General features: G+C 34.9%; 1 protein-coding gene across 1 annotated transcript; it reads right to left on the bottom strand.

Moving 5' to 3' along the window:
- Positions 1 to 1,649: 1,649 nt before the first annotated feature.
- On the bottom strand, positions 1,650 to 8,301 carry LOC120349684. Its single transcript, XM_039420187.1, has 2 exons — positions 8,041 to 8,301; positions 1,650 to 1,838 (listed from the first exon to the last, which is right to left on the bottom strand). The coding sequence occupies exons 1-2, from the start codon at positions 8,209 to 8,211 to the stop codon at positions 1,650 to 1,652; spliced, it is 360 nt and encodes a 119-aa protein (XP_039276121.1). The 5' UTR covers positions 8,212 to 8,301.
- Positions 8,302 to 15,552: the final 7,251 nt, after the last annotated feature.

Genomic DNA, 15,552 nt, shown 5'->3' with positions numbered 1-15,552 from the left:
ATATTTTGGAGAACTAAGTAATCGATTTAATCAAATTGTAACTCAAAATGAAACTGGAAACTTAAATAAAAATAATATTGAGAAAACTTTTTAAACAAACAATAGAATAATTACAGGATTTGCCTTCAATAAAAAAGATGAATAATATATAATAATAAAATTGATAATATTAGCTCACTGAACTCACTGAACCAGGAAAATGGTGTCTCGGAAAAGAAGGGTAGAGCCGGGCCCGATTATCTGCAGTAGATAGCTCCAGGTCCCGTCCTCGTAACCGACTGACTAGAGCCTCTCATTTTTTCCATAATTTTACTTGTCATGAATTTTCACCGTCGTCAGCAATTTATCTATTCATTGTGAAAATTCATGACAAATAATAAAATTATGTAGTTCTATTACATCCCCGGGTCCCCCTAAACTTCGGCCCGAAGTTATCGAAAAAACGGCATCTCTCTAAGTTAATTTTTACACATTTCAATAATATTTCAAAAATTAAAGTCAAAATTACCGCAAGCTAAAATTATTATTATTATTCACAATATTATTCTAATTGGATATTTATATGTAACATAACTTTCAATGAATACCTTAAATCTATGTGAGTGCCAATTCATAAGCTAAATGCAAGTGATATAAATTACATTATAGTGAACTAATTCATAAAAATCAAACTTAGCCTAACACATCAATCAACTTCAAATCAACAATTCAATACATTCATATCTGAATAAGAATTGAATGGAAAAAATTTCAATTATATTGATGAATAAAATTAAACCTACAAAATCTACGAAAGTAATAAAATTGAATCATAATGCAAAAATTAAACATCAAGTCCGAATAGTATTCGAGTAAGCAAAATAATATTGTGGACCTTGAAAATAAGAATAATAATAATAATTGAAATAGTTTATCTTCTAATCTGGGAAAATATTTGAATCGATAGCATAAAAGAGTAAATGGATACAATAATAGTGAATAAGTAATTATTATTGCATAGTTTCCTATATCCTAACCCATTATTTTAATGATTTCATTACATACTACTTTACTAAAACACAATATATTCTTAAAGCTCCTGTGGGTAGTCCACAATTGGAGTACGTTTCGGGACTCTCAGTTGATTTGCTTTCTTCTTATATAATTTTGAAGACATAAATACAAGAATATAACAGTTATCAGTGTTTGCCAGACAATAATAATATAAATGATCAGTTTATTGTTCACCCCTAACAAATCAAAGTTATTTGGCATTTCAACATGATGGAAAATGTCTTCTGAGAATGAGTTGTGCTCTTCAAATTTTGAAAAATTCAAGTGCCAATTTTCATTTAAGATTTCCGAAAGGTTTAAGTACTGAGGCAGAGTCTCATGTTTAAAAATTGGGATGCTCAATTTAGATAAATTTGTCCACATGTGAGGAATTAAGTTATTAATAGCTGGAGAAGGATGGGAACGGGAGTCGCAAGGATAAAGAGTGCTTATCAGTACGTCGCCGTTGTCGTCTTGAAGTTCGCAGTTGCAAGGGATGTGGAGTGATAGGGTTCCTGGACTGTTGCTTGGGACCTCAGTTGTTGAGTTTTTACAGCGAATTGTCGTCTTTTTGCCGGTGTTGTGGAATAGGAAGGTGTCTTCTCGTAGGCGAGTGATTAGGGTTTGATTGTCAGTTGCTTTACAATCAATTTGCAGACTTCTCGTAGCTCCGATACGTCTGCTTCTGATGTTAGAAGGTGGAGACAAGTGGCTTGGGTGGCGGAGTTCGACATCTTTTTCCTCGGAATCAAGCAGAGGCCTTTCTGCTTGAACTGGCAATCGTCTTCTTCGTCATCTGACAGGATTTGCAGTTTATTTTCTTCTCTAAGTATCAGGTGATGTTGGGAGGTCAAACGGCAGGTATGACCATTCCAATGAAGCGGGATAGATTGCAGGTGGAATAATGAAATAGTTGAATTTTTCTTCTTTATTGGTATTTTGAGGGTAACCAATAGTTCGTTGTCGGATTTTCTGCAGGATGTTAGTTTCAAGTTTCGAATTTTATCGTTGTCTTTTGTTGATATGGTGAAGTTTCTCTTGTTTATTTTCTTTTCGAGTTCTTGAAGTCGATTGTTTAGGTCTTCTTTTGAAATGACGTGATGAGAAAGTTGTTGATTGTAGCATCTCATGTCGATTTCATTGTAGTTGTTAGATAGAGTCATCATATACATGAAAATAGTAGTCCTCAGTTGTGTTTTCAGTACATCGGTTGTAGTATTCCCTTTCTGAAACTTATTCTGTTGGGTGAATGATTCTTGCCAAAGAATAAGGTCATGCTTCATGTTGTTCAATACTTTCTTCACGTTCTCTGCCATGCCGTTCATCTTGCGTGTGTTGTCTATCAATTCGACATGTTCAGCGTGAACGAAGTCTTGAAGATTACTGAGATGAGAAGTGATGTCGGTTTCGGTTTTCACGTATGCGCCCAATTCTTCGTCGGTAGCTACTCCGCAACACCAGTTTAGGACCGCCCCGATCGTATCGATAGAGCGTTCGCGGCGTGGTAGTCGATTTTCGCTCTCAGCTGGAGTGTTGTCGTCATCGCTGCCAATGTAAATGCCGTCTTGTAGTTGTAGAAGTTGCAGCTCCGTTCGATGAATCTGATCAAATACTGCACACTCCGATGAGGAAGGGAAAGGACATGAGTCAATTTTTAAAGGAGTACTCAGAAGGTTCCTCATAACAAATAAAGGATTTGACCTAGGAATACTGAATGTTATTGGAACTGTGGACTCGTAAAATACTACATTGTGAATTTCTTTAAATAGAGCTCCGTGAAAAAGAGAAATTTCTTGAGACAATACCGTACAACATATTTCTACAAATGCTAAGGAACAAAGTATTATGGTATTCATTTTAAAAATATTATATCAGTTAGTACTCTATATTAATCTATCAATGAACAGTTCGTATAAGATATCAATTTTATAAACAATAATTACTAGTAAAATCCCCAAAAACCCTACAAATAGATTATGTAAATGGTCAAATTAATAGCTATTTCTTATATTCCAATCGTAATCACTTACTGGAATTGATTATTTCATTAACATCAATACAGATAATATTGTTATTAAAATATACGTTTTCACATAAATAATCTTATAAATAAATAAATTATTATATCAAGAATCATCCGTTTCTGAAAAAGAGAAACATTTTATTACATACGAGTCAAGAAAATAATATTCAAGCATAAATCGTATTTGATGATTTTCAAATAGCATTCATTCATAAACAAAAACGTGAGAACAATTCACATCTTTTAATAATGAATCATCGTTAGAATGTCTAGTAAAATTGTCTATCAGAGCTCAATTATATTTCATTGTTTCATCGAAGTAGAAATCCAATTAATTAATTGATTGATTGAAAACTGCATACTATTGTGATTTGAGAATCATCTCGATATCTAGTCGTGAGAAAATGGATTTGATCGCTTCACAAGTCAATACTGATCTCGCAAACAAAATTCTCTAAAAATTCAGTTGTAAGCATGATATTGTTTTTCAATGATTTGGAAAATAAATAAATTACATGAATGTTTCATCTCGATTTCTTCTCATCAATTGTCTTTTAAATTAATGAAAGGCAAAGATTTAGGATGAGCGAGGTATAATTGCTAGCATAAAGAAAAGTGCTGGAATAAAGAATACAGTTAGACAATAGAACAATAAACACTTAATTGATGGGATCTCGTATGAAATATTTTTTCAATTTATCTACATGAAAAGCTACATTTTTATAAGTACCTCGTAGCGGAAAAAATATCTCATAGACTTCATCTGTTACTTTCTTTACTACTTCATATGGGCCTGAATATTTTTTGACTAATTTCCTAGACTGTCCTTGTCTTACATCAGGATCGTGGACCATAACTAAATCTCCTGGTTCAAAAATGCAATCTGTTCTATTCCTATCGTAATAGTATTTCTGTTTTTCTTGTGCATCTGATAAGATTGATGGTATCTGTTCTCGCACTTCTTTAAGATTTGCTAATCTCGCGTCTAAATGATAAGTGACGTCGTCATTTTCGGGAAAGATTTTCAAATCTAAAGGAGTAGTGGCTTCAAAACCGTGCAATAAGAAAAAAGGTGTATATTTCAAAGAGCATTGTTTCGAAGTATTGTATGCGAATAAAACTTTCGGCAGCATTTGTACCCACAATTTCCTATTATCGGCTACGTAAGCTGTTAGCATCTCTTGAATTGTCCGGTTGGCTCTTTCGGCCAGACCTTGACTTTGGTGGTGACTTGATGATCCTAATATGTGTTTGATTCCAAGCTCAACCATAAGGTCATCGACTTTTTTATTTACAAAATGTGTACCTCTATCGGATCGAACTTCTTTTGGAACGCCAAATCGGTATATTAATTTCCATAAGCATTTAGTGGTATTATTTGCGTCGGCGTGTTTACAAGGTTCAGCTAAAATATATCGGGTCGTTAAGTCAACAATCGTTAGAATGTATGAATAGCCCATTGAGCTCTCTAACGGACCGATGTAGTCCATCATGATACTTGAGAAAGGCTTACTATCACACTTGATGGGTGATAAGAAACCTTGAGGCTTCGTAGTAGGGTTTTTCTCTCTTGGCAATTTTTACATGATCTTACATAATTCGCAATGTTTTCATACATATTTTCCCAATAATATTTCGATGATATTTTCTCATGGGTTTTATAAATGCCGGTATGTCCACCTGTTAAGGAATCATCATGGAATGTTTCAAGGATTTTATTGATAAGAGATCGGGGTACGAGAAGTTTCAATTGATTGGTATGCCCATCAAATTTCTTCAGATAGACAATGTCTTTTTCGATCGTGTATTTTCTCGCCTTTCTAATCGTAGCTGTATCACTATGATTAGGGTTTCGTATTGCATCATATATTTTTCTTATACTCTCATCATTTTTCTGTAAAGTCTTTATGTCTATTTCTTCTATTTCGAATATATTGTAGTTTTCGTCCTTTGTGAGATCAGTTATATCCTTCTCTAGTGGATATCTACTCAGGGCATCAGGTACGTGCATTTGGGCTCCTGGTTTATATTTCAAATCGAACGTGAACTCCGTTAATTTCATAAGTAACTTACTGACTCGAATACTGGGGTTTTTCCAAGTTTTATAGTATTGTAAACTAGCATGATCTGTGTAGATTGTAAACAATCGGCCAATTAAGTATTGTCTGAAATAATTTACACAATACACTATTGATAGAAGTTCAATCTCTCCTACTGCCCAATTTTCTTCATGTTTTGTCAGTTTTCTGGAAACAAAAGCTACTGGATGTAATTTTCCATTGTCATCAGGCTGCGAGATAATGCCCCCTATTCCAACTCGAGAAGCATCTGTGTGTACCACTACCTCCTTATCATTATTAAAATGATGAAGTACGGGTTGTGATAAAAGTTTGCTTTTTATTTCCGAGAATGCGTTCTGCTGATCTTCTTCCCAAGTGATTGGTTTATTCTCGTTATTTTTAGATATCAGATTTGTTAAGGGTCTTGCAATTATAGCGTAGTTTTGAATGAATTTTCGGTAAAATCCACTAAGACCAAGAAATGCTCTGACATCTTTGACAGTTTTGGGTATAGGGTATTTTTCGATAGCTTCCAAGGTTTCGGAAGCGGGTTGTATCCCTTCCTTTGAGACAGTGTGTCCAAGTACTTTAATTTTTCGGTAGAAGAAGTGACATTTAGATGTATTCAATTTTAGTCCTACGTCTTGCAATCTTTTCAAGGTTTTCTCGAGCTGTTGATATTGCTTATCAAATGATTCTCCATAGCTAATGATATCGTCCAAGTAAATCAAAACTCCTCTATACAAATAATCATTGAATACTTGGTTGATTGCTCGTTGGAAAGCATTTGGAGATGTTCTAAGACCAAAAGGTAGTCTTTTGAACGTGTACAGCCCTTTATGAGTTGCAAATGCTACATATTTTCGACAATCTTCGTGTAATGGCTGTTGGAAAAATGCTTGTCTGATATCTAGGGTGGAAAAGTAATCCGAATTGTCAAGAGAATCAAAAATTGTTTGAAGAAGGGGAAGGGGATATCTATCCGGTAATATTTTCTCGTTCAACATTTTATAGTCTACAACCAATCTGAATCCACCGTCTTTTTTAGTAACTAAAAATGCGGGAGAAGCATAATGACTCTGGGTTTCACAAACTATTCCTGCTTTTATCAATAACTCTACTTGTCTGTCTATTTCTGTTCTTTGAGCGATAGGTAATCTGTACGGTGACTTAGCAATGGGTGTGTAATCTGTAAGTTTGAACTTGTATTCGGGTAATTTCGCTTCCTCGAAATCAATTTCGTTTGTTGAAAATAGGTGTTTGTATTTATTGATGAGTCTTTTCGCTTTGGAATTTTGCTCTGGTGTAAGATCTTTATTAATATCTATTTCACAACCCCCTCCATCGAATAGAACAGAGTCTACTAATGAAACAGATTCGTCGTAATTACAAACTTCTCCTTCAATTTCACCAATAATAGTTTCATGCAACAATCTTATATCTTGCCTTCCTAGATTCAAAATTCTAATTTCACTCATGTTTGTTTCAAAATCATCCTCATTCCAAAGCACATGCAATTTTTTATTATGTAATAACGATTCATTTGGAGTAAAATGGGATACTTTGAGCAATTTTTGTGTTAGATTGACTTTGACATTCACGTCTTTTTGAGCGGGGATTATTGTTTCAAGAGCACATTTGACGAAATTTACGGGATTGGGTATGCAGACTTCTTTTGTAATATTTGTTTCAGAATCGTTGTGTAATCTATTTAATGTACAAATCCACTCTTTATCCATGTCTAATTCGACTATTTTACCATTATCGGTCATTGAAATGATGTTATTCTCATAATCTAATTTCATTTTATATTTTGAGAAGAAGGAATTTCCAACAATAATATCGGCCTGTAAGTCTTCAGAAATTACTAAATTTACTTCGAATTTCCTGTCATGTATTTGAATTTCACTCGAGATCATTCCTGTGATCGGCATTAATGAACCATTAGCTACCGATAAAGCAATACTACTATTTTTCAAATGTTTTAGATCATCGCTACTTAAAAGATTTTTTTGAACTATGTTTACGTTCGTACCGGTGTCAATGGTAATTGATACATCTTTTCCTTTGAATTTTCCATTAATAGTAGTACTGGGACTTGAATTCTTCTCTCTTTAGTCAATGATCCATTCATTCCAAGTTCGTGCTGAGCATGCATTTCGGAAGACAATAGCTGTTTGAAGTTGGTTTCACTTTCTATTTCGTTAGAGCAATTAATTTCACTTTCATTTGAGTATAACTGATTATTATTGGCATTGAGAAAAAACTGCCTGACAAATTCTATCGCTTTGGATTGTTCATCTTTCATTGATACAGAAGATATTATATTACATGTGATTTCTTCTTTATCAATTGAATTTGGAGAATAATTATCAAATGGAAATTCAGCGCTTTGTTTTTCAAATCCGGATCCCAAGTTCATATCCGATTCGTCTAGGCTCGGGATCCTGTATTCGAGTTTTTTGATAAGAAAAAACAATCGTCTTTCCAGTGATTATTCCTCTTACAGTATGTACAGAATCTAGTCCTATTAGGGTTGATTGGTGTCCTGTAATTGACTGATGTTGATTGTGTGTAATTATTGTTTGTATAAGGTTGTCTTTGGAAATTGTTCTGATTTGTTTCGTGTGGGAAGACGTTTCCGCTCCTATTTCCAAACTGTCTATTAGGATTAGGATTATGTGATTGTGTGTTTCTGTCGCGATCATTGTAATTATTATTGTTTGAATAAGGTTGTCTTTGGAAGTTGTTCTGATTTGTTTCGTGTGGGGAAAAGTTTCCGCTCCTATTTCCAAACTGTCTATTAGGATTGGGATTTTGTGATTGACCTACATTTCTACTCAAATTTTTCACCACAATACTCAGATCGTTCAATTTCTTCTCTAAAGTATCTACTACATTTATTTTTTGGACAGGCTGTTCGATTGAAGCATTATGCATTCCTAACTTTTTGTCTAGAAGGAAGCGAGATCTTTCATATTTGGCGAGATTTTTCTCTAAATCTTCAACTGATGCATTGTCCATGAAAGCAACATGTTGCAATGCTCCTACGTCTAAGCCTCTCAAAACATATCCTACTATTCTTTTCTCTGACATTTGAGGCTCAAGAATGTGACAAAGTTTTATTATATCTGCTGTGTATTCTGTGTATGTTTCTGTTGGTAATTTTTTTCTGTTTTCGAGTTTTTGTCTGGTTGTCTCTTCATGAACAGGGTCTACAAGTTTACTTTTTAAGTGGCCTACTGCATCAAGAATGTCGCGTTTTCATTTTTATCCGAAAATATGTCGAAAATTGCCAATGCTGTTTTCTTGAGGTAGAGGGGTAAATACAAGATTTTATCATCCTCATCCCACTTATTTATTTTTGCTGCCCTATTGAAGGTTTTCAACCACTCGTTGAAGTCTTCACTCTTTGTACCCCCATAGCTTTCGGGTTTCGCAAAGGGTCTTTTATCATTCCCTGCCATATTATTTTCTGGAATTAGGATATTTGCTAAGTTATCGGGAGCTACTGTGTCGTAGATGTGTTCTTGATTTCTGCCTAGCTTGCCTACTATTCGCTCGTAATCGGCTAACATAGGGAAGATAATACGATCGCGTTGAGACAGGGACCCTAACTTAAGTAATCGACTTAGAGCATCTCTAGCTCCTGAATCGTGGTCCACATAAATACAAACTTTTTTTGCCAAGTCAACAGCGAATCTCAAGTATTCAATATTAACAGATTGAGGGATGTGAATACCTAACTGTTTGCCTAGCTCTAATAATTCTGATTTATCCAGAGATTTTACTTTTAAATCAATAGGTAAACGTAATAATGAAACCTCGAATTCACTAGGTGATTGTTCAGAGTCACTAGAACTAGAGCTACTCATCTCAATATAACAATAATAACAATTATCATATTTACCCTGTACGTTGAGAGAATAGAGGACATAATTATACGAGATCAAACACAGAATATAATAATTATGATAATGACCTGAAATGAAAATGTCAATAGATAATTTGAAGGCTAATCTTGTCAATTAATAAACTCTTTCTCATGAGAACGACGCCCAACACCATGTAATGGGGTATTTAAATTTGGAATATATTGGGGTTATATTATGTATGGTATTGTGATGGTATTATAAGGTTGTGAGAACAACCCTAGACATTATGGTAACAATTTATAATAGGGGAATCGCTTGGCTTGCGAGAGGTTAAATTGATCTAACTCTATAACTCATGAGAAAGGAACTATATTTTAAAATAATAAACAAAACAGTTATATTTTGGAGAACTAAGTAATCGATTTAATCAAATTGTAACTCAAAATGAAACTGGAAACTTAAATAAAAATAATATTGAGAAAACTTTTTAAACAAACAATAGAATAATTACAGGATTTGCCTTCAATAAAAAAGATGAATAATATATAATAATAAAATTGATAATATTAGCTCACTGAACTCACTGAACCAGGAAAATGGTGTCTCGGAAAAGAAGGGTAGAGCCGGGCCCGATTATCTGCAGTAGATAGCTCCAGGTCCCGTCCTCGTAACCGACTGACTAGAGCCTCTCATTTTTTCCATAATTTTACTTGTCATGAATTTTCACCGTCGTCAGCAATTTATCGATTCATTGTGAAAATTCATGACAAATAATAAAAATTATGTAGTTCTATTACAGGAAGAAGAAGAAAACCGGGAGAGGGTGATGTGAAGCTAGTGAGAGAGATTGTAGGAGAAAATAGAAGCGTACAAAGTTTACATTAGATTGCCGTCTTCCCTAATCTGAGCGCTTGTCGAAAGCTGTTCGACTGTAGCACTGCAGACTGTACAGAGCTAAGCTCAGGCAGCCCATTACAACGACAGCCATGTAAGTTAATGGAAAAGACAATGCAATGCGTTGAAGGTGAAGATAACGGTCGCTACGCTTCAAAACACTCACTTGGACACCACAGCTCAGTGCAGCGCAGCGCGGGAAAGGAAGCGTTCTCCCCCATTTCAGGGACAGACCCTCTACTCATCCAACTTACACATTCAAACAAATCGAAGTTCGGTGTAGATGCTCCACTACCTCCTCACTACCATTTAATTCACACTAAAAGTGTACCTCTATTAACAACGCACACTATCTACTCATATCCTCCGAACTAGTAATTACAGTGCGAGGACCGTTTTTCACACACCAATTTCGTTATCGCATTGTTTTTGGTGCCCACGGTCACACACTGTCAATTTTACAACGCCAAAACGTGTTGGACATCTCGTTAATGCCATAGATAATGCACTTGTTCAACTTTGTTGCAGTAGGCTATCAGCAAGAAACTTGCTGAATTAAGAATAGACTAATTTTATGTGATTCACAAGACTCTCCATCTTTTGAATCTACTAATTCCAAGGATGTTATCACAAATGGTAGTAAAGTACTCTTTTTCAATTGCATTCCACATCTCTATTCCACGAAATCATAATTGAAAAGAAAAATTGATAGTTTCTAGATGATGATAAAAGATAAATGGATAGAATACAAATTATTATCATTTCTAATCAGCATTGCACCACTACCTTCAGAAGCTCTTATAAAATTGACTACAACTCCAGATATCTCCTATAGTCAGGGGTGTCTTCAGAGGGGTGGAGGGGTTTGGACGCAGATGCGTCTCGAATTAATTCGAATATTATTGACTTTTTTCTGATTAGTGTTCGAGACATGTTGTGACAAAATAATTTCAAAGGGTACTGAGATTTATATTTTTACTAGCCGTCAGGCTCGCTTCGCTCGCCATATCCGTCTGGCCAGGGGGCTCCGCCCCCTGGACCCCCGGCTGGATCGTCCAAGAATGAGATCAGCAGGCTCGCTTCGCTCGCCTGCATTTTTCATTTTTATCATATTATATTAGGACAATCCAGTCAGGGGTCCAGACTAAACATCTGGCTAAACGGATATGGCGAGCGAAGCGAGCCTGACGGCTAGTAATATAATATTCCCAGGATTTAAGTAGCAGTGCCCAATCAATTTTTCCGCGATAAATGCATTTAAATCTGCAACTTGGTGCCAACCTAACAAAATCAACTCAACTTAATGCCAACCTGACAAAATTATTAATTTAGTTGCCAGTTAACAACTGTTTCGAAGAGGTACTCTATCTAGATTATAGTTCTATAGTAACATATGATATGGAAATTTCAATTCTAATTAAGAGATTGGGAGAAGAAGAATATACATGCTAAAAGACGAACTTTACACCCTTAAAAACAACCCTTAGAGTTAAAATATTGTCAAAAGATTTCTTAGTGCGCCTCTAAAGGGCCAACTGAACATACCTACCAAATTTGAACGTTTTTGGTCCGGTAGATTTTTTAGTTATGCGAGTGAGTGAGTGAGTGAGTGAGTCAGTCAGTGAGTGAGTGCCATTTCGCTTTTATATATATAGATTTATATTCTAAATTTATCACACAATGCTTAAAATGACTACTGACTAATTTTTTTGTTTACGAGGGGGGGAAGCTTAAAATAAGGGGGGGGGTCATCTTCATGGACTGGGGGGGAGGGTGTATGTGTGCCCTTGCTATAATGGAATATGGTATTGGAAATATCAAAGGTTTTCTATTAACCTGAAAATATTGAATATCGACATTCTTCCTCACTGAAAATTGTATTTCTTCTAACAAAAAGCTGCAAATCTCTGTTGAATATTATTCACAAAATCAACCTGATCATCATTCATTTTTTCTATCTCCACTTGAAGCCGCTTGTAAAAATAAAAATATTGGGAGCCTCTTTTCATCGTTCGGGTTCATATCAACATTTCATTACCCAAGAATGATGAAATTCATGCCATTAGAATACGGAGCCATTAACACGCTCTCAATGTGTTATCACTACACATGCTCATGATAATTATGAAACAAAACTGGAATATATCTTTGAAATCACTAATATTTGAACCAATACTTCATGAAAGGTGAATGAGAAATCGTCCAATAATATTATTCCTTACAATAGTACTAAAAGACATTGATATATGACAGTTAGTAAGTACTTATTCTAAGAAAACATTCATAACTCCCAATCCCTGACTATATGACTATTCTATTCATCAATTCCCAATAAGTCAGTAAATGCAAAACATTATTCTTTTTGTCTCACCTTTATGGAGTAAAACAATTCTCTCAGGTTTCTTCATCAGAATAACCTCTGCTCTATTTTTTTCATTATCAGAATGTAGCAGTCTATTACAATATCCTTCGCCTATTTCATGTTGAGATATTCTCTGTTGTTGATTATATCAACTGGAATAAACTTAAATGAGAAAAGTAATAATGCGGGAGCTGTAATGACTGATATAAATGGGCAATGGGTGTTGACTCACATCAAAGTTCTTTACAATTTACAGTAATGCAATCACTGTAATTGGCCACGCCGTGAATCATGACGACCGTATTAAGTCGTATATTAGCTGGCTTGATGTCATAATCTGCACTTGCATGATTTGATTGTAATAACACTCTACTCCACGAAATAACAGAATAAGAACAATTCGGTAATGACTGTTTGGCAACGGGTTAGGTGTGCGCTATCAACTCCCCACTTGCTAATATCACAGGGCCGAACACATCCAGAGAGTTGTAGTTCACAAACTAGATGAAACAATCGCATGTTTGGATACAATATTATTACTGTTAGTCTATATTCGGGGCTCAGTCCAACTTAGTTTTCAAACTCTGAGTGATGGGTAAAATCAATTTGAAAGGAAAGTTGTACGGTCATCCATTATTACCGGGTGAAGTGCATGGAATCACGTGAGTAAATTTATTAATTAGGATCCCATCCATGTTAATGAATATGGAATGAGATTGATAACAAAGTTTAACATAATATAACTATGTTTTGAACATGAGTGTTCATTATTCAACATCGAGGAGTTAAACATGAGATAAACTACCTTGAAACAAACTGGAATCAAACTAGAGTCCCATCCCTGCAGTTGCTTTTGTCATAAAACCTTATTTACGTTTTTTCCTCAATTTATCATTGCATAATTATTATTAAAAGAAAATCCTAATTAAATGCTGTAAATCACTACTGCTACTGCAGATATTGACAAGTATTGATATCATTTTATACAAAAAGCTTCTTCATTCACCTGATTTTATACAGTATTATTCCATCATGACAATTTATATATTTTCCTTTACCCTCTACCTATCTACTTGCAATTCACATAACAATGTTCGACGATCTCCCTTCCATTTCCTCTCTACAAATTGATCACTGACAAAAGAAAATGACAATGACATTGCGTCTCTTAATATCGAAAGTGGTACATTCATTGGTATCTTTATTTTTTGTGTTGTGTATTTGCCATACGCTGAATAACTAAATAGAAAATGCTCTTGTGAAAACTATGCAAAACATAGAGATGAATGGAAACTTATCATTTTTCAATGAGGATTCAAGATTCATACTATGTATAATATACATAAAATTCATTCACCTGATTTTATACAGTATTATTTCATCATGACAATTTATATATTTTCCTCTACCTATTCTACACCCAATTCACATAACAATGTTCGACGATCTCTCTTCCATTTCCCCTCTACAAATTGATCATTGTCAAAGGAAAATGACAATGACATTGCGTCTCCTAATATTGAAAGTGGTACATTCATTGGTATCGTGATATTTTTGGGTTGTGTATTTAGTTTGAATAACTAAATAGAAAATGCTCTTGTAAAAAGAATACAAAACATAGAGATGAATGGAAACTTATCATTTTTCAATGAGGATTTAAGATTCATACTATGTATAATATACATTGAGATATGAGATGAACTAGTCTCAAGATCTCATTCCTTTGAGTAGCTGGTTCACCAAGAAAAGGGGAATTCCATTACACTTGAGAACGATTGCAACGAGTCTAATAATAGTTGCTTGTCGAAATTCTATAATATCGGTGGAGCTGTAGCAGGTAGTGCTCGACTGGAAGGGTCAAGGGAATACTGAAGCGGGAAGATGATTTGATAAGGGCAATCATCTCCATCGGGACTGAAGCACCGCTCGGGGAAAAGATTGCAGGAGAGCGAGGGAGAAGGAGGATCGCTGGGGAAATCTTGCTCGTCCATTGTATGTTAATGTAAACGGCGACTGTTTCCAAGTTCCAATGTTCCGATTCGAATATTTTAATGTTGAGCCGCGTATGTTTTATGAGGCTCGGCCAGTGAGCAGTGAGCCTTGCGTTGCAGTCGCCGCGAGTTTCGGCATTGATCTCACGATTTATTGCGTCGACCTCGGATAATTGTGCGACAGTGAACTTGATAACACGACGACGCAACCAGCTGCTGCATCTTCTCACTCATCTTCCCTCTCTCCTCGTCCAGCATCTTCACCTTTGACCAAACGAGAATGAAAATAGAAGAGCGTTACTCTTTCTGGAGGAAGAGTGGCCACCACCACACAGCATTGTGAGGGTGTGATCCAAGAATCTCCATCCATGTTCGTCTATTACAAACTCAGTATTCAATGGCCTTGCACATTATTTCAAGGACAACATACTATGCTGTAACACTCTTCAACATCTCTCCCTTATTACTTATTCCTATCACCGTTTGTGGTTTTGTACTCTATAGTTGAAACGAATGTAGGCCTATAATACTTTATTTTCAATCATCGACATCATTAAATGAATTTTGTTGCCAATACAAGCCGGAGCAAAAAACTGAATTGCGAGATTGAGGAATAAATAAGATCAAATAAAAAATCTTCTAGGCACCAACTGTTCCTTGTTTTATGTTTTGTTTTTTTATCATAGAATAATAATTATTGTGTGTTACTAACTTTTATCTAATTTCATCATCTACTAATCTACAAAATTATATTTGTGTGTAAATTCCACTAATCTTTGTTCTTATTTTGATTTGATTTCTTAGTTTATATTGAATAAATATATTACTGCAACTTAGGTCTACGCACAGGTTTTTCCTTGTAGGCTACTCCTTAAACATAGATGGACATAAAAAAATATACTGCAGTTTTGGGATCATTTTATATATTTAATAGTTTTTTTCTTGTATTATTTCAGATGTTATAATATTATATTATTATAATTGTGTATGTTTTTTGAAAAATAAATTTGAATTTGAGATCAACCTGACACCGTGATCCAGCAATCAGACAGTACGATTAATCTATGCTTAATCCTAGTTTAGTGCACTGATATAATGGTGACGTTGTGCAGTGCCAAAAATAACTATTCCAAGCGAAACTTTCTCCGGCAATAAATATTCCCAGTTCGAAACTTGTATAAGAGAGGGAAGAGTTGATGAATAGCTGAGAAAAAGTACAGAATTCGATGATGGATGATAGGAAAAGTATCGATAACTTTGAGTAATCGATCTCAATCCTGAAAATTAACCTTGTAATTTATTGCTGTTCAAATAA

The sequence above is a fragment of the Nilaparvata lugens genome, chromosome 2 (assembly GCF_014356525.2).
Source record: "Nilaparvata lugens isolate BPH chromosome 2, ASM1435652v1, whole genome shotgun sequence".
In the NCBI taxonomy this organism is placed as follows: domain Eukaryota; kingdom Metazoa; phylum Arthropoda; class Insecta; order Hemiptera; family Delphacidae; genus Nilaparvata; species Nilaparvata lugens.
Note: the sequence above shows the minus strand (reverse complement) of the source record. Positions and strands in the feature narration are given on the sequence as shown.

Coding starts and splice junctions, on each gene's coding strand:
- LOC120349684 (XM_039420187.1), bottom strand. CDS start 8,211: ATGTCAGAGAAAAGAATAGTAGGATATGTTTTGAGAGGCTTAGACGTA. Junction 1,839..8,040: donor TAGGAATGCATAATGCTTCA/ATCGAACAGCCT, acceptor AATAAACTGCAA/ATCCTGTCAGATGACGAAGA.